Raw genomic sequence first — 21,279 nt, 5'->3', positions numbered from 1 at the left:
TGACCTTGGGCAAGTCACATAACCCCATTGCCTAAATTTTTTTTAAAAATTAAAAAAAAAGAAAGTAATTGAGCTGGAGAATTCAAGGGGCCAAAAACTATTGAGAAACCCTGGCCATTTTTTTTTCAAAAGGATATATTTTTTTTTAATTTGTAAGACATTGCTCAGCAATTGGTTTTAATTTATTTGGATATTAGCAGGTCTTGGTAATAATATTTGTAGCACTGAATCTCAACCCAGCTAACAAATTAACTTTTCTAAAGTACATCCATTCTATTCCCCAACTTCAAAATTGTAGGTGCCTTTTTATCATCTCTAAGATAAAACCTAAACCCTCAACTTATCATTTAAAACCAATGACAATCCCCAAATTCAACACTTCTCTCATTTGTGTTTCTAAATAGGCTGTTCTCTTTGCTTCAAATGTACTCTCCTCACCTGGACCTCTTAGAATTCTTAACTCAGATATCACCTCCTAAAGCTTTTCTTGCTCCCACTAGTAATTAGCACTTTCTCCCTCCTCAAAATATCTTGTATTTATTTATCATCTTACATGCTGTATAGGGAATTAAGGGGCATGTGTCAAATTCCAAAGAAATAAATCAAATAGAGGCTGTTCCTTCCCCCTCCTCAATTCACCCACTTGCCACAGCCTACATAAATGATGCAACTCTACAGAAGGAACTAAAAGGGTCTCTAGTTTGACTTCTGAATCTAATGTAATCCAGTAAAAGTTGTTTAGTTGTTTCCAGAGTTACTAACACTTATTGGCAAATCTTCAATATAGTCACAGTTTCAATATCATGAGATAGTTATATTGTACAAGTTTCCTTGACATAATAGCTGCCTTCAAGTATTTCTCTTCATTTTGATAAGGGATTATATTTGTTCAGCTTTAACCCCAACAAGCAGGCCTAAAAGCAATGCGGCTACATGGCAAAGCTTCCATAGGTTTAAATTAACCTAAGGAAAAGCTATCTAACAGCCTATTCATAAGAGGAATGGGTTCCTTCTTACCAGAGGTCTAAAAACAAAGCAAATGATTACTTGTGATAGGTGTTTTGAATTCTTTTTCAAGCCTGGCTTGGATTAGATGTCTATTGAGGTATCTCTCACCTATAAAATGCCATGATTCTGTAACTTCTCAACTATTTAGCCCTTTAATCAACATTTATGAGCAGCAAAATAAGATCAGATGTTTCATTATCAATGACAAGTTAGAATATCATTCCATGTTCTTTCATGCGATATAGACAGAACACTGACTTCAGTGACAGAGGATCTAGGTTAAAATCCTTCATTCTGTCAATTACTAGCTATGCATATTGGACAGATCTTTGCTTTTCTGGACCTCAGTTTTTTTCATCTGTAAAATGAGATTGTGATATCAACAGACCTCTAAGACCTTTTGTAGTATTAAATTGATATGACCCTATTAGCCTATTCAAATAATGTCATGTTATTAATACTTACGGCACTGCTGATGTTCATCTGACCCATCATCACAGTCTTCTTCATCATCACAAACCCAGGCACGAGGGATACACTCTCCGTCACTGTGACATTGAAACTGGCTTGCCTCACAAGAAGGATGAGCTAAAACAAAACAGAAAAATACTTAGCAAAACAAACATTCAAGGAAAGGGGTTTAAATTTTAAAGTTATATGAACAAGTTTATATACGTAAAATTCTACATGATATTCTTGGTACAAAGTATAGCAATAACTACAAGGGAGTCTGTTGTTCCAAGTAAGAATCACTGAAATATAGGGTCCTATTTTTTAGAGGCAGAAGCAAACCACAGAGATCACCAAATACAACTCTGTTATTTCATAGTCAAGACGGGCGATTTTTCTCTTAAGCTCAACCAGAGTCATATACATTGACTAGTCACAAAAAATGCAATAAAAATATATGAAAGATATATATAACGTAAATCAAAGGGGAGAAGGGACAAAAAGAGGGATAGAATTTTGAACTCAAAATGTTTTTCAATGTTAAAATTGTTTTATTTGCAATTGGGAAAAAATCTTATTAAATATATATGGAAGAAAAAAGACAAGAAACAAAAATACTTTTGTTTAACATTTTTAAAAGTGATCAAATTATGAAATTACATATATATGTTTTTTAATTAACTTTTTAAAAAAATTATGAAGTGATGCCTAAAGAGAGTAATATTGCAAGGATTGTTGTTCAATCACTACTGGGCAGAGGGGTGTCTCAAACTGTTTCATTTTAATTGTAACAAAATGGACAGGCAAATGGGTACCACTTAAAAGTGACATTCCAGAATGGTTTGAGATATTTCCCCATCCTTCTGTGCTCAGACCCTTCCAACTAGAATAATAGGAATTCAATTGTTATATAGTTCTTCTAACAATTTAAGACTATCAGTTCTTTTCATTTCTTTCTTTTTCTATTTTGTTGATACCCGAGGTAAAAAGGTCTGGTGAGGAATTACAAGTGACTAGGTTTAAATTGAGAAAGATATTCTGTGATACTTCAAACAGACCTTTTGCCTTTTATGTAAAAATGGGCTTCCATTTAGGACAAAAGTCACAATCAGTCAATTACTAATGCTCTTGATTTTTTCTCTTTGGTAGACAAAATGCCCATAGTGATTGAACAAATATTGTCAATCTGCTTCCAAAAACCTTTAGGAACATTTTCAAAGGAATAATGGATTTCTGGCACATAGCCATGGGTTAGATTTTTTAGAATGATGAAGATGCAATCCACACCCTAACAGAAGGTGAGGATATTGCACATTTCCACCTTAGGATTCAAAAGCTATGGATTCACCCCTAGCTCCACAACTAATATCCAAAGTTTTCAATTAATAACACTGTGTCAAATTTTTAAATGCTCCCAGTTATTATTTTTATTTTATATGTAAATATATTTTATTATTAAGAAAATGAATTTTCATACCCCTCTTTACAATCCCCCACCCCCCTGGCACCTTCACGGCTCACTTACGGCAGCCTGCTTCATCTGTGTCATCTGAACAATCCTTGGCTCCATCACATCTCCAGTGTGCAGGGATGCATCGACCATTCCCACAGCGGAACTGCCCACTGTCACATGCTGTAATATAACATGCCAAAGAAATAAAAAACTAATCAAAACCTCAAGCCATGATACAAAATTTCTCTTCCAATCCCTCCACATCACAATCCCATCATACCTCAGAGCTATCCAATAAAAATAAAAACCAATGTCTGAACAGTAGTTTAAGGTTCACAATTCACATTTCTTACAATAGCCCTATAAGGTAGATAAAAAAAATTATACTCTTATGAATGAGGAAACAAAATCAAAAAGATACAGTGACTTGTTCAAAATTAAGCATTTATAAGTCACAGTCAGAAACCAAATCCAATCCCTTCTAGGTGAAAACCCAGTGCCTTTTCTACTAAAATGCATTGTTAAAAAAAATCACTTTCTTGAGGTAAGATTTTAAGCCAAATTCAAGTTGAATTTTTAAGTCCTTTAAATTTAGATTAAGTCCTCTTCTTTCTGTTCCTTTTCCCACCTTTTCATTACACAAGAGAATAGTCTTATATATTTTCCTACTCAGAAGAATAAACTTATATCACTATATGATGGTAACCTTCCAGAATCTGTTTCTACTACCCTACCTCTGTAGGATAGTAGAGTCAGAGATGAGTTCTGTCCCAAATGGGGACATAAAGAAACAGGCAAGGAAATACTGTTTTCTGGCAAAGCCAATCTACAATAATCTGAACAATTTATAGTAACATACTATATGAAGATTTTGTGATAGTAGGTCTTGAATCTAAATCCTAGTTCTGACATATACTATGTGACCTTGGAAAAGTCACTTAATCTCCTTGGGACTCAGTTTCCTCCTCTCTCAAATGAGGAAATTGGCCTTTAAGGTCTCTTTCAACCCTAAATCCATGATCTATTCTAGATCAAAACAGGAAAGTAAAGCTGAAATAGATTATACTGTTTTTCTGTCTCCATTTTCCAATAACATTTATAACAAATACTCTTTCATATGATGATCAGATAGTGTTGCTAGAACATAATAAACACATGGATCAAGACTTTGAAACAAATCATTGAACAATCAAAATAATTTTTTTCATTAAATTACTCATCACTATGGATAACATGATTTCTACATAAAACCATTTGTGACCACCATAACTTTTAAATATTTCCCACTTTCATCATTTCAAAATCCATATTCATAGAACTACATCAACCTTAGACTCAGAGAAATAAGCCTTAAATAAGAATTTGAGTTATTTTCCAACAAATTCTAGGTCTCAGCTCTTTTTTCTGGAAACCAAATTAACTTAGAATCTACCAAAGGATACAAATTTCTCCCTCAAGACAGCAGCATCCCCTTGTCTTCTTGGTAATGTGAGAACATAAATAGCATAATGACTAAAAATTCAACCTCCCATCTATTCATCCATTCAACGAATATTTGCTGAGATTTTTCATAGGTCTCCTAGAACCTATGGCACTAACTTGGCAGAAGTAAATCCTCTGTAGTTAGCCCAAATGTCTAACCAAGGGCCTCCCTAAGCATCTTGTGCCAAGCAGGGAATTTTAAAGAAAACAACTAACACAGAAACATCTTGGAGAAGACTCAAAAACATTCCCTTTACAGAGTCCAAAGTGGCAGGGAAAAGGGGGGTGGGGGGTGGGAAGGGTTGATTCTTTGGCATATGTGTGTTTGTATATTTTTTATATTCTCCCAAGGGTTAATTAGAAATCTTGATAAATTACCAATTTCAATTATTTTGTAGCTCAATAAAAAATTAGGTAAATATACACCATAACCACCTACTCCTAGAAAAAATAAACAATGCATTATCCTGACTTCATGTAAACGAAAGGCATATCAACAGAGTCACATAAACAGAGTTAAGTGATCTATTCCTTGGGGATAAAGGCTACTTTGTGAATGGAATGTTCAAATCTGATTGTCTGGTAGTGACATCCTGATTTATAATGTATGCTGCAAATGGTCAGAAATTTCCTTTGCCTAAATGGTGGTACAGAGTGGTACAGGAGTACATACACCCAAATACCTTCTATAGACTAATGCATGATGGTGGTTGGTGGTGCAGGTCTGGGGTTGGTGGTGCAGGTCTCTTATCAACTACCTTTAAAACACAACAACCTCCCTTGCAAAAATGCCCCAGAGGAATGTACAAATTCACTCTGGAATCCCAGGACCTCTCATTGGATTTTGTTCTACGAAGCAATATTTCCATAGGAGATTAGGGACTTTGGGGGTTTAACTGTTAACACAACATATATTAAATCACTTTTATCAATTAGGTCTATTGTGGGTAATCCAACTTAACCCATTTGTAAATGCAGTATATTTGTCTCACAAGCTTCAAATCATTTCTGATTGGAAATTTTTTTAACAATATAAGGATCAATCTACTTGTAAAGTATTCATAGTCCTAAATAGAAAAAAATTTTCATTTACAATGAAAATATTTTCAAGAAAACACATGTAAAAATATATTGCCCTTTTAAATTCAGGCATATATACAGATAGATATAGAGATAGAGATAGATAGATATATACATGCATGTATAATCAATAAAATTCTCCCAGAAACATTAAGTACAGTTAAATTATAGGGGTCAGTTTTGTTTCTCCTAAAGCATTATATTTAAATATGTTCCTAAGGGGCACAAGCCAATTATTTATTTAAATATTTTCTTAAACCAAAACCAATTCTTAGAAAATACAGAAAATTTACACCTGTCTATTAATGAAATTTTTTTCAAGCAATAAAGTTTTAGGGACTTTTTATTTTAAAATATTCCCAATCACCCTAAATTATCTCAGATAAGCAATAGAACAAGGGCCTATCTTTTCATATTTCAACATTCTTTGTAATTCATTTATCAAATTCATCTTTCAGCAGGAACCTTCCATCTTTGTTTACAACTTCCAAATAAATATTGATTAGAAACACCTCTATGGAAAACAAAACAAACTAAGACTTTATCTTTGCCATGAAGCCTCTAAACAGACACCAAATTCTGATTGAGATAAGAAATCTCAGTATTCACCATTAGAAAGTGGGGAAAAACTCATCTCCCTTGAAAAATACAAAGGGTTTGAAAAACATTTGCAGACACTTGGGTTCCATTTTATCTTCTCTGCACTTTGATTACTAGATCATTTTGTAAAAATTTGTTTTTTCCTCACAAACTATCTACATACTGGTATGTGGTTCTATTCCTATTTCATAGGTCAAGAAGCCCTACTTTAACATCCCACTATGTACAAAACACCATGCTAGGAATTGGAAAACAAGGTAAAACTCTAAGAAGTTATTTGTCTACAGATGTCTAGCAGATCTGGAAAAATCCAACCTGACACATTAAATTCAGACAAAAACCTTGGGTTTAAGGTCCTGAGTTTAAGTAAAGTATCTTCATTTTTAAATATCATTAGTGCCCACAATAACAAGAAATTCCTGAGGAAGAAATTTTAAAACTACAAAAACATGCTATTTGGACTAAGGAAATAGAGGTTTATTTGCTGTCCAGAATCAGGCATATAGAGTCCAAAGCCTGGTCCAGAAATTCAACAATTTACTAAGATACAGACAAGGGGAACATTAAGACCAATGAAATCACAAATACTTTAAAGCAGGGGGTGAGAAATCTTTTTTCTGCCAAGAGTCATTTGGATATTTATAATATCATTCAAGAGCTACATTTGGTCAAATGTTTATTTAATTCACTCCTAAAAAAAGACCTAGATTTATTGAATTTCAAGTTGTGACTGCAATTGTCTTGGCAATACCATACCTATTTGGCTAAAAGTACTGAAGTGTCCACGTTTAGTCAAACAATAAAATACCTATTATATGGATTGTTGTTTTCATTTCTGAGTCCTTTAAAGTCCCTTCTAACTGAGATTATGTGATTATAATCCATATACTATAACATGAGAAGATCTAAGAGAACAATAAAAACATCAAGATAAACAGCTTTGAAAACCCTAACCAATGCCCTATACTATCAGGATTGCAGGCGATTGATGACAAAGCATGCTATTCACCTCTTACATGGGAGATGATGGACTAAGATTAAAGAATAAGAACTATATCTTCAGATATAGCCAATGTGGCAATTTATTTTCTTTGATTATGCATATTTATAACAAGGATTATATTTGCTTAGGTGAGAAAAGATGACCATTGGTGCTGTGCGGGATACACAGAAATATAAAGAATGAGCCTTGTCTTCAAGAGCATACAATTTTGACTGGGAAGAGAAGGCATTCTGGCATAAAAAATTAAGTAAAAATATGAGGTAGGGTGTAATTAAGAAGGAAATGTACTATTATTCACCATTTCCCAAATATGTCTCCTTTGTTCTCTTTTCTGTGCCTTTACTCACTTGGTTCCTTCCACATCTCTTTCTATCCATTTCCAACACATCCTTCATGGTCAAGCTAAAATGCCACATCTTCTATAAAGTCTTCCCCAATCTCTCCAACTACAAAGAACATTTTTTCCTAGGTCCCATAATACTTTATTGTTACTTTTCATGTGGACTTATAATATGCTACCTTATAGTTGTTTTGTCCTTGACTTCTATCTCTTATAAAAATATCAACTCCATGAGGGCAGGTACTGTACTTTCTTCTCCTTTGTATCCTCCTTTACCCCTAGTATAGTGTCCTGAACAAAGAAGAAAGGCAGTAAAAATTCGTTAATGAATGATAATGGTTTTGGTTTTGTTTTAAGCAAAATTAGTTGGGTGGAAATGTTAAAGTGGAGAAAGTAAGATTATTTCAATTCTAAACTGTGATGATATCCAAAGCTATGCTGGGAAAGTGGGATAAGAAACTAGAATATATGACCATACGTATACATTGGACCAGAATACTTCCACTTCCTTCAGATGAAAACTATGCCTGCTCCCTCAATCCCTGCAGACCTAAAAGTCTGCCATGCAGCAGGGAATGGGTGAAGATGATCATGATAGTTCAGCTTCATCCTAGGAGCCTGTTCATCTCTACATTGCAGTCCATTCATTGGAGCCTCACTTCCAAGTCTGGAGGTAGCTAAATAATTAAGGAGACTGATAAAATTAGAACCTAGGACAGCCCAGAGACAAACAAGAAGGGAGTGAAAAAACAGACATGAACAATTTGCAACATCAGACTTTCTATCAAAATGATTTATCCACAGTTTAGCTAAACTAACAACAGATGATGTTCTCTATGTTTTAAGTCTCTTATTTAACCCTATAATTGGCAGGACAAATTTATTTTGCATTTTGTGCTTTAAAAAAGCTATTTCCCCAGAGGATACAAAATGGATGTTTCACCTCAGTCTCTTTTGCAATAAGTAACAATGATGCCCTTGAATCCTCCCAAAGGAAACTTAAGAATATTCATAACATTTGGTCCATGCCTAAGAAGTTTTACTTGAAACAGCACTGCTCTCCCAAGATACATCTGAAAGAGGCAGTATCATGTAAGGGAAAGGGTGCTTCTAGACTCAGAAATATAGAGGTGGGTTACACTAATGTGCTGTCTAAGACTAGCCAAGAACCTCCATGATATTACATTATTGAATTTCATAGGGTTGTTTTGATACCCCAGTGATACTATTTATAAATTGCTTTGCAAACTTTTAAATTCTATAGACATCAGATATCACATGGTTTAAAAATCAGGTATAAAATCGATGACAGCTAAATGCTTGCTTAACACTACTAATAGACAATGTATTCAGAACTTTAAAGGTGGGTGGTGCAAGTATTGCTATCCCCAGATGCAGAAACTAAGAATCAGGGAAAGAGGGTCAGTGTCTGACCCAGAATCACATACCTAGTAAACACCCAGAGCCAAGTCAAATTCAGATTCAATGGAGCATAGATTTAGAGCTGGATGGAATCTTAGAAGCCATTAAGTTCAACCCAATCAAATTCAATCAACTTTATACAGAAAAAAAATAATGTCCAGCACACACACACGCAGGAGTTAATTTCTCTTATAGGATTAGAATATAGAATGCTCATAGCAAGTCTCAAAGGATGTAAAAGGAAGAATGGTGTTCCATCCAACATTCCAAAACTATCTATCACATTACTGCTCTTCAGCAATGACTCCCAATAAGCTCCTTCTTAATAAATCAATCAAAAGCTTCAAGAACATAAATTACTACTACTTAGAACTCTCCAGAATCATTTACTTGTCAGTCATAGTATTTTGAGACCTTAGAAAATCCATCTAATTAGAGACCATAGAAGAGACCTTAGGGGGGTGGCTAGGTGGCACAATGGATACCGCACTGGCCCTGAAGTCAGGAGTACCTGAGTTCAAATCTGACTTCAGACACTTAATGATTACCTGGCTGTGTGGCCTTGGGCAAGCCACTTAACCCCATTTGCCTTGCAAAAACCTAAAAAATCAAAAAAAGAAGAGACCTCTAATTTAACTCCCCCATTTTATTGCTAACATTATTTGATATTTTAAGACTTACAAAAAGCTTTGTATGAATTATTTCCTTGATCCTCATAGCCACCAAAAGAGGAAGCTGCTAATGTCTCACTTTTCAATTGGGGAAACTGAGGCTGAGAGGTGCTAACTGACTTATCCAGGATCATACAGCTAGCAAGTGTTTCAGAAGGGATTCAAATTCAGTTCCTCCCGACTCCATATTCAAAGCTTTATTCACTGTGGCAAAGAGAAGAGACTCAGAGATAAAGGAAATGACTTGTACAAGCTTACTGACAAAGTTAAGATTTGAATCTGGTGCTTTTTCAACTCTACTTCACTTTTCCTGGTGTGTGTGTGTGTGTGTGTGTGTGTGTGTGTGTGTGTGTGTGTGTGTGTGTATGAACATATTCATTTATGTGATTTCATGGCAAAGGGGAAGACAGAAAACTTTATTGACCTCACCTGCCTTTTTTGACTTTTCCCCTTCTTTATTCATTTACTCAATAATCTTGTCCCTTTTACTCCTTCTATTCCATTTTTTTGGTCATTTGGATAGATATATTCAGCCTTCACAATCTAGCTTTTAATAATTTCATCTAAAGTATAACTAAAGTTTAAAGTCTTACATTCTTTGGACACTTTGGATCTCCTATTCCTTATCCTACATGAAAGATATAATCCAAGAAAGCTCCTCTGATAAACTCTGCTATCTTCCAAAGGAGATCAAATTCCTTAAAAGACTCCCCCCCCAAAACACACACACACACACACACACACACACACACACACACACACGCATGCACACACGCACACACAGAGCGTCTCACTCATAAATAATGAAATATCCAAAGAGAATCTAGGATTAGGTAATTCTGTGCTTCTACTGCTAGTACCAGCATGTTGAAATCAACTTACTAAGATTATGATAAAGAATCTTAACTCAGGTGATACTTGCTTAACTGGAATCTTCCTCAATAGTCACTGAGTCTACATCTGCTTATCCATTCCTTAGAAAATTATCAGGTTAAAAAAAAATCCAAGTTCGAAATCCACAACTTACTCCTCATTTACTTAAAGAATACCACTGTAGGGGCGGCTAGGTGACATAGTGGATAAAGCACCAGCCCTGGAGTCAGGAGTACCTGGGTTCAAATCTGGTCTCAGACACTTAATAATTACCTAGCTGTGTGGCCTTGGGCAAGCCACTTAACCCCATTTGCCTTGCAAAAACATAAAAATAAAAAAGGCTACTACTACTGTGGAATCAGAACAATAGATGTGACATCTTTATGATCCACAGTTTTTTTGTGTGTGTTTGGGTTTTTTTTTTACCATCTGGCTATCCAAGTATAAAGAACTCTTCAAACATCTTTCTTCCCATGTTCTTCTCCCCCTCAAAGTTAGGTAAATGATCACTTTATTTCCTAATGTATCCAAATAATCCCCCAAGTAGTTACCAAGATCATCAAAAAATTGTGTCCAGCAAATCAGACTGGACATTTTAGTTCAAAATATTAGAAACTATGAATACTGGGGAAAATTTACAAAGAAAGATATTTCCACCTGATAAAAGGATAATCTTCCTAACACAGCTATTCCAAAGGGTAAAGGTTGCCTCTGGAGGTAATAAGTTTCCCCATCATCACTGGAGTTTGTCAAGCAGAAGATGGATGTTGAAAAAAGAATTGCCATTCCATTTGATACTGACGTAGAAAGACGGGATCTTTCCAACTGTGAGTTTCTATTGATTGGCCCAGAGTGTTCAGAATGTATATTCCTATGATTCTATGACTTGAACTCTGTAGATACTTTAGTGAGATTGTTTGTTCTGCGCTTCCCAATGATCCCTAATACATTGCATCTATTTAAGTATCTATTTAAGTAACTATAATGCTTCACTAGAAAGAAAACACACCAAACATTCCTTTCTTCTACTTAGTATGTTCACCTCTTAGCTAGACAACTTATGAGATACAGAAAAGGAAACTACAAATCTCAGTGAATGTGATATGTTTCAGGGAATATTAAATCTAATATTTATATACATAATAATTTAACATTTCACATGCTGATGCTCCCCCATAAACTCCATCTCCAAAGACTTCTCATGACCTAGAAATAATCCTGACATCTCAAAGGATAGACCAGTGATCTCTAAACTATTCTTGATCCTATTGAACTAGAAACATTTGTAAGTGAAGCCTGATTGAAATTCCATGCCTGTCTGCTATGGACCAGCCCAGCTAACTTCAGAGAAAATTACCCCCTAAAAGGCTGCCACAGCAACTCATAGAACCAATACTTAGATATGAGGAGATGGTAATTAATACAGAAAGGAATTTCCCCAATGAGAACAGAGATCTTTTAACATTTTGACATTTTGAATAGGTACCAAAAATATAGGGCACGATATGCAAGAGACAATTTCCTACCCAATCTCCCAAAGGATTTCTATATGACTTCCTAATTAATGTTTCAAATCCTCATAAAGCTGTGAAATTAAATTCAATGCTGAAAAGAAAGAAAAAAGAAAATCATTTACCCAGTACCTCAATGCTTGTGAAAAATGAGTCACCAAGCACCCTACTCCCTGCCCTGTGGAACCTGCTCATCTTTCAGTTATATCTGGTATGGTCAGCTCTTAATTACAATATGATGTTCATATCTACAGTTTCCATGATTCCTTATTGCCTCTAGGATATTATACAAACTCTTCATTAACAGTTTGACTACAATCAGCCTATACTCTAAATATTTCATATTATTACCTTTATGCACTACTGTTTCCCAAACTCAAAATTTCTTCTCCACTTTGATGCCTTTGCATAGGCTACAAATCTGGAATGTACTCTTTCCTCAAGTTACCTCTCATAAACTTTCACTTCCTTTTTAAGGCTCAACCATCTCCTTCAGGATGGCCTTTTTAGGTTCTGAGAAGTTCTTAGTGTACTCACCTTCCTCAAATTGATATTATTGTTCAGTCATTTCAGTTGCATCTGATTCTTTGTGGCCCATTTGGAGTTTGGTGGCAAAAATACTGGAGTGGTTTGCCATACCTTTTCTAGCTCATTTTGCAGATGAGGAAACTGAGGCAAATAGGGTAAAATGATTGCCCAGGGTTGTAGCTAGTAGGTATCTGAGGCCATGTTAAAATTCAGGAAGATGAGTCTTCCTAAGTAGACCTAGCTAGCACTCTACTTATCCACCTAGCTGCCCATTTCTTCAAATTATGTTATATTTATTTATCTAATTAAATGTTGTATTCCTCCTGTTGAATGTATGCTCCTTGAGGGTAGGGTGTGGTTTTCTTGTTTTGATATGGTTTTGTATCCCCTATTCCTGAACTTAAACAATGCTTATGGAACTGAACTGAATATGTAAAATCATGTCCATAGTTAACTGATTTATGAATTCTAATAACTAGACAAACTATCAACAGGCCATGAGCATCTGACATGGAATGGGTCCATCACACATAATCTACTGAACTGCATGTAAGAGTCTTGTGACAAAGGAAATAAAAAAACAAAATTGACCACCAGATGGCAGATTTAATACCTGTAACTAGATCTTTCCAAATCTGATGGGAGCACCCTAACACAATGATACAAGCTCATATTGATTGACCCAGAGTGTTTGGAAAGAACAACATCTTTACTGCTTCTCATCACCTTGCTTTTTTCTGACTTAGGATAGCTGAGACACAGATATGTAACCAGCAGATGTCACAGCATACTGGAAAGCAAGATTTGGATAGACAGATGCTTTCTTTTTAAAAAACTCCTCCCTCCCAACAGTAAAGGAGATGAGAAGATGTTTTCCTAATCATGCCTTTCTCATCTCACTGGGTAGATGGTCCAAAGGTATGACCTTCCCTTTAGTTCTGACCTCTAAGCAAGCCCATATCTTGGACTTGGTAGATTTGTCAGACGCAACTGTGACCTAAGATATCTGGCACTAATTACAATAATAATGTACTCTTTAACCTGGGACAAATTGGTCTTGGGTCACTTGGTTCTCTCTATATATACCATTTTAGGAATTTATAAGTTAAAGTTATTAATAGAAATCATCACTATAAAATCCTCTCACACAAACAGTTCTGTAATCTTCAATTAAGAAGTATGGTTAGGAATAGTAACTGTGGGTAAAAAATATTGAAGTAGTTTCTTTGATGGACTTATGATAAAAAATGCTATCCATCCCAAGGACAGAGCTAATGGTGCCTGAATACAGACTGAAGCACACTTTTTTTTTTCCTCACTCTATTTCTCTTGAGGTTTTTCTTTCTTTGTTGGGGGGAGGGACTATGTTTACTTTTGCAACATAATGATTGTAGTCATTTTTTCATGGCTACACATTTTTAACCTACACCAAACAATTTGCTTTCTCAAAGGGGGAGAGTGGAGTAGCAGGAAGGAAAAGAATTTGATACTCAAAGTTTTGAATAAATGTTGAAACTTGGTTTAGCATGTAACTGGGGGGGGGAGAATTCAAAAAAATAAAATTAAAAAAATCACATACCTAACTGAAAAAAAAAGAAACTCTACCATGTAGATTAGATATCTGAACCTCTGACCTGGTTAAACTCTATATTTCTAGCTAGTCACTGCTATCCCCCATTTGTACTCTCTATATATGTATATAACCAATCTATAAATATACATCACAAAGAAGTTATGATCCATTATTTTATATAAAAGAAAAACACTTTCAAAGATAGGAATCAAAAAAGAAATTATAGACAATTTAGGAATAAATGTTTGCCTTATGCAAGCAGAAATCAAAGAAATGAAGGAGGGGAGTTAAAATACCTCACCAGCTTCAGCTATCTCTAAGAAAAGAATAGTTAGGTAATGTCAACCAAGGATTTATTACACAGAAGAAACTCATCTTCAACATGTAGCTTTTATTGCCCCCTCCAAAAATGAATCAATGCCTTTCTTCATTAAATTTCCCTCATATCCCTCTGTTGCAAGTCAATTATTTAATCCGCTTTCCAAAGTTACTACTTTAGAATTCTAACTCTTGCCTCACAATAAAATCTTCTCCAGGTGAGAGTATACTTCTCTGTCTGAACTCTAGTTCATAAAAGTCCATATAACTAATCTGAAAAGGTTCTTTGACTGGAAAAGAACTTGTCTCAAAACTAAACTACAGATAAAATTAATAACATTAATAACAATAGTTCGTATTTATTGACAGAACTTTAAGGGTTTGTTTACAAAGCACATAGATGCATTGTCCCAATAGCCATATGAGGAAAATAATGCAAATGGAACTATTTTCATTTAACAGATGAGAAAAATAAGGCACAGGAGCTAAATTACTTGCCTAAGATCATAAGCCCAAGGCATCATGGCATAATGGATAGGGTACTAAATATGGAGTCAGGAAAACCTAGTGTCAAATTCTGGCTCAAAACACTTATTGGTTGTGAGTCTTGATCTCTCCATGCCTCAGTTTCCTTATCTGTAAAATGAAGATGTTAAAGATCTAAGATCTCTTCCATTTCTAAATTTGTTCTCCTATAACACTATAAATGTCAGAGGTAGGAAAAATGTGAGGAAATGAAAAATAAAGAAATGAAAACTAAGATAGAGATCCTGAATACAGACTGAAGCATACTTTGAAGACTAAATGAAGATTAAAATTCAGTGCTTATTAACTCCCATATAATCATAAATCACAGTCCTCCATTCTTTCTTATTCAAGGATGGCACAACTTGGCAATTCATTCATACTCAGCACTGGCCCTATTCCAAATGTGGTCAACATGTGCTACCTGAATAGGGTTTATGAGTCACTAATTGCATACCAGGAACATTGAGCCTCTTTTTAAAAAATCTGTACAAGTTTTCTTTTCCCTGGTGGTCTGTAATATTTTAACATTTTAGAAATATTTTATCTTACTTCACAATAGTTTTGAAGTTTTCTGTGATACTCTTGACCTTTAATGGCATTTTGCCTATCTAAGGCTGAATTCATATAATTTAATCCAACAAAAACATATTGTGTCTACTATATGCAAGGCACAATGTTAAACACAGAAGAGGACATAATGATGAATAAAAGTCCCTGCTCTCAAAGAACCAACATCAATCAAGAAAGATGCAAATATAAATAAAAATAATATAAAGTATATTGAGCAAGTACCATTAGAGTTCATAGGAAGATATTGTGGTTAGAGTTCTGGACTTGGAGTCAGGAAGACATGAGTGCAAGTCTGAACTGAGATACTAACTGTGTATCCCTGAAAAAGCCATTTAACCTCTACTTGTCTCCATTTCCTAATGAAGATATTAATGCTTGCTGTGAGTCAAAGGAGGATAATAATTATAAAGTTCTTAACACATATTAGGTACTATATAAATGCTGAGCCAAAAGGTGGCAAAGTAGATAAAATGCTAGTACTGGAGACAAGGGTTTAAATCCAGTTTTATACATTTTTAGCTGTGTGCCCCTGGGCAAGTCATTCAATCTCTATTTGTTCAAAAAGACCCTCCTGGATCACTGTCTTATTGTGACAGAGGGGTTTGCATAGCTCAATGAAACTATAAACTATACCTTCCAGAACTGAGATGGACAAGGTCATAGTGGAGAACTATAACCAAAAAAACAAAAAACAAAAAACCACAAGATTCAGTGGAGAAGAAAATGGCAAACCACTCTAATATATTTGCCAAGAAAAAATAATAATCCATGGGATTCAGAAAGAGTTGGACATAGCTGAATAACTGAACAACAGCATATAGATACAAGCTATCCTCACTAGTATTATTATCATTGACAGGAAGGAGAACGCAGGTAAGTTTATTTTTTCTTGACAGGATTTGGGTACAAACATCAATCCACTTAACAAGGGAGTACTTACTCAGAAGGGAAAAGATTTCTTGTCACATGCATCTAAGTACCATAGTTGATCAATAGGCATTTCATAAGTTTTCACATAAACTATTTGCACCCAGCCTATGATAGAGCATTCCAAGCTCATTTTGGTCTGATCAGTCACACTGTAATTTGTCTCAAACACAGTGATGTCATTTTTGATCCTCTTTGCCAACTAAGGACAAGAACCTACTATATTCTGACTCTGTGCTAAGCACTGGGGCTACAAAGAAAGGCAAAAGAGAGTCCCTGCAGTCAAGGAGTTCACAGTAGAATGGAAACGCAACATATAAACAAGTTTATAAAAATAGAACATATGAAGTAAGTTAGTTAGAAATAACTAATAGATTATTGGAACTAGAAGAAGTTATATCTAGTACAAAATAAACTCAGAGAAAGGGGTTTTTTAGACCTGGAATTCCTAATTCTGCAATAAATGAGAGAAAAGAAAAAAAAGAATGAAAGGAAGAGAGAGAAGAAGGAAGGAAGGAGGGAGGGAAGGAAGGAAGGAAGGAAAGAAGGAAGGAAGGAAGGAAGGAAGGAAGGAAGGAAGGAAGGGGAAAGAAGGAAGGAGGGGGCAGTTAGGTAGTACAGTAGATACAGCACCAGCTGAAGTCAGGAAGACAAGTTCAAATCTGGACTCAGACACTTGATACTTTCTAGTTGTGTGACCTTGGACAAGTCACTTAACCCTATTTGTCCCACAGAAAACAACAAACAAAAAAGAAAGAAGAAAGAAAGGCAAGAAGAAAGGAAGAAAATGGAGGAATGAATAACATGAGTTTCTTAACTAACCCTAAAACTATGTCTATATGCATAAAGCAAAACTCAACATGGTTTTAAATTCCTAGGTCATAAAATCATAGATTTAAATTTCTAAGAGGTATCTAAGAGATAAGTAGCAGAACAACTCAAAGAGGACTTTCAGTAATACTGCATCTGGAAATCCTCTACCAAGTGCTCCTAAACCAATGACCAAGTCTAGAAAACCATTTTATATGGCATAGGGGATTACAGGTTCATCAATTCAGAACTGGAAAAAACCTTACAGATCAACTACTCCTATCCTTTCATTTGCAAAGAAGAGATTGAGGTCCAGACAGATGAAGAAGCAGGTCACTAAAGGCAATTAGCAGCAACACTACTGAATAACTTTGATGAAGAGGAAAACAATTGATGGTGTTAGTGGTGGTGATGGTGAAAATGAAGGTGATGAACTAATAACAAAAAATTCTAGTTGATTTCACTATATGCACATGTTCATTCTGCAAGTAAAATGGGTATTTGCTCAGTAATTTTGACAAAATACCAGAGACTTCACTGTCCAACTGAAATCTGAACAAGAGGAAAATATTCTTCTTGGACAATACATTTGATAAATAATCTCCCAGTAACCTATATGCAATTGTTTTCTAATACAAATACAAAAATCTGAGTTATTCTGTTTTTCTAAGGCATGTACTAATTTCTGATAATCCCCTTTTTTAGTTTTCTGCATTTTTAGACCCTCTGTACACATCTCCCACAGGTGAAATAAAAAACATTAATATTTATTTCAGAATTATCACAAGAAAAACAAAGGACTGAATTATATAGTTTATAAGGAACTTTGCAGCTCAAACATTCCTAAAAAAGAAGATGTAAACATAATTTTAATAGATCTGTGATCTATTTTAAGGTTAATATGAAATATGATTGAACAATAAAACTGTCAAGGGATTCTGCATGTGAATTAGTATTTTCATTTAGAAATATTATTTGGGTAATTAATTTTTAATAAGGCTTTAAATAAAGGGGAAATCTGTAAGAGAATGGTTACAGGAGCCATGAAATGAGAACCAAAATTTTCACTCATATGATTTGCATATTACAAATATATGGATTTCATTTTTCTCATACTGATCTAAGTGCTGATTTTGTTAACTTGAGAATTCCACATACTAAAAATTCAATGTGTTTGAAACTGAATCTGAACCTTCATAATCTCATTCACCATATAGATTTTTAGCAGGCCTGGAGGATAAGCTATAAAGAAACTGAGATCAAGGTTCCCTAGCAGGTTATCTCTTGTACCAGAAGCCTTTGGCCCTATTTTGTTATGCCTGGGATTAGGTAGCATTTATAGGTCTTCAAATCACTTTCTAGGACCTATAAATGTCATCACTGTGTTATAACATGATTATGATGATCTGAGGCAATACAACTAACACAGTTTGTCAACATTCTTTCATCACTGAATGATGCCTATTTAGGGTGAAACAGCGTCAGAGATTTTCAACAGTGGCATGGTATAAGTACAATCACAATATGAAAATCACTCACAAGTTGTTTCCAAGTTTATACCTGGTGATTCCTATTTCCTTTTGTTTTGTTTGATCCATTTGTTTTAACTACTCCAACAATGAACCTAAAAAACAATATCACACTTAAAAACAATTATTATTCCAAGCATACTATATGCTACTAGGTCAAGCCATGGAAATATCATTTTCTAGAACTGTGACTTCAGGAAAAAACGGGACCCCAGTTTTATGGTATCCTAAATATTACATGCATGAAAATTGTATTTCTATTCATTGGAACACAACTATTTATTTATTATTATCTATTAATTGGCATTTTAATATATTCTTTTAATTGAAAGAGGTAGTCCCAAGAAAATGAAATATCAGAACTTTATTTTTGTTATTTAAAAAAACTTGTCTAGTTTTGAATAGATCTCAATGTCTATACTTTACAAACCAGCATTAAAAAATGATCAAATTACCTTCAGTATTTTATTTTCAAAGACATAAAAGCAGATTATTACAATATATTAAATCAGGTGTGACACTTTGTACAAGTCTTGTAAGTACTCTGGCCTTTACTTTATTCCTTTGTCAAATGGAGTGTAATTTAACTTTATTAAAAAAATCATATTTTCAGATTTATATGGCACTTCTGGGACTACAAGTGTTACTTCTAAATATCTAGACTTAAAAGTCTCTGGTTTTAGAAAGATTTTCAACATTAAGTGCTGAAATGAAAAAGTGAAGAAAGAGGAGCATTGGATTGGTTTTCAAGAGATCTTAGAGTCTAATCTTGACTGTCAAATCACATACCCTTCTTAAACTTCACTTACCTCAACTATAAAAATAGTAATGTCAGACTCAAGTACCTTGTCCCCTTGTCTTATTGCTACTCATCCTTTTCAAAAACCCAATATTGAATAACCACTAACCTTCCCATAGTATTGATGACTAGAGAAAAATCACACGACCATGTTAACTGGATTCCCTACAAATTTGCTATCTCAATCAGGCCCTCACAACTACTTGATAATTCTATTACTCTTCTCTATTTCACTATCACCCTTCCCACAGTATCTGTTCCAAACCTTTGTTTCTTCAAACCACTCCCTTCCTCTCAACAGAGGACCTCAACATGTGCTTTACCAAGAAAAATGAGGCCATCAGTCTCCTCTTCTCAATTCTATAGTTCAAAACTCCTTACTATCATCTTCCAGTCACTACTACTCTGAATCTATTCTCAGAGGAAGAGGTGACCTTTCTTCTTGACTAGACCTACAAATGCCTCTGTTTTGTAAAAGACACCTACATTTTTTACTTCCATCTCCTCACTTCTCACATCTTAATCCTTTATAATCTGACTTCCATCCCCATCACCAAACTAAAATTGCTTACTCCAAAGTTATCAGTGATCTCACAATCACAAAATCCAATCCTTCTGGATCCCTGAAGTATTAGACATTATTGTTCTTCCCCTCTTACTAAATATCATCTCTTTCCTGGATTTTTCTGATATCTCCTGATTTTCCTCATCTATTGACTTTCCTTTTTAGTCTCCTTTGCAGAATCATCACATTCATGGCCTCCCTCCTTACTATATGAATACTCCAAGGTTGCCTTTCCCACATCCAATCATCTTATCTATTCTCATTCCACACTTTACTCTCAACTGTCCTCTCCTAGCCAAGCCCTTCATCACTTCTCACATTCACTTCCTAATTCATCTCTCTACCTCCATTCTCTCCCCTTTCCAATCTATTATCCAGAGAATCAAATTGATATTCCTAAAACACATGCCTAATTAGGTCACTCTCCTGCTAAGGATTAATTGATTGATTTTTCAGAAGGGTCTAGTGCTTTCTATGGTCTTTAGGATAAAATGCAAACTCCTCTGACTTGTATTTAAAATTCTCCACAATATGGTTCCAATTCATCTGTCCCAACTTATTTCATTTTAGTCTCCATCATATGCTCTGAGCCAAACTGAAGTACTTGTTTACTCCTCATATGTTATATTTTATCTCTCACCTCTATGTGTTTACCCAGGCTATCACTATTCCTACAATTCTCATCTTCCCTCACTCTCATTTCTTTGTATCCCCAGCAAATGCCACCTCTTATAAAAGCATTTTACTGACCCCCAATGATTGTTAGTGTTCTCCCTCACATCCCTAAAATAAAGTACCATTGTTCCCAAAGATCAAGAGAACACAGGTGGCTAGGTGGCGCAGTGGACAGAGCACCGGTCCTGGAGTCAGGAGTACCTGAGTTCAAATCTGGCCTCAGATACTTAATAATTACCTAGCTGTGTGGTCTTGGGCAAGCCACTTAACCCCATTTACCTTGCAAAAACCTAAAAAAAAAAAAAAACCAAGAGAACACAAAACTAAAAGGGGAAATTAAGTGTTTCTGTTTCAACTCACTCTGGTGCACCTGATGTGGAATATTGTGAGTACATATTTTCATCCCAAAATCTAGCTAGTGTGTTAAAAAAAAAATTTAACATAGAAATTAAGAAATAAGAAATACTCCAATTCTTTTTATGTAATTATAAAATGTCTTCAGGTTGGTTTCAGCCAGTCTTAACTTCTGTTTCTACATAAACCATAGAAATGAGGGAATAAAGA

General features: G+C 34.8%; 1 protein-coding gene across 2 annotated transcripts in view; it reads right to left on the bottom strand.

The window, feature by feature from the left end:
• The window catches only part of LRP2 (LDL receptor related protein 2), a 255,216-nt gene that overhangs the window by 210,049 nt on the left and 23,888 nt on the right, over positions 1 to 21,279 (bottom strand). For both annotated transcript variants that reach the window (XM_074215768.1, XM_074215769.1), the window contains exons 2-3: positions 2,984 to 3,091; positions 1,474 to 1,596 (exon numbers count right to left, since the gene is read on the bottom strand). In XM_074215768.1, the coding sequence (XP_074071869.1) occupies positions 1,474 to 1,596; positions 2,984 to 3,091 (231 nt within the window). The remainder of the gene's footprint in view (positions 1 to 1,473; positions 1,597 to 2,983; positions 3,092 to 21,279) is intronic.

This window comes from Macrotis lagotis, chromosome 1, assembly GCF_037893015.1.
Source record: "Macrotis lagotis isolate mMagLag1 chromosome 1, bilby.v1.9.chrom.fasta, whole genome shotgun sequence".
Taxonomy (NCBI): domain Eukaryota; kingdom Metazoa; phylum Chordata; class Mammalia; order Peramelemorphia; family Peramelidae; genus Macrotis; species Macrotis lagotis.
This window is presented reverse-complemented; position numbering and strand designations above follow the sequence as displayed.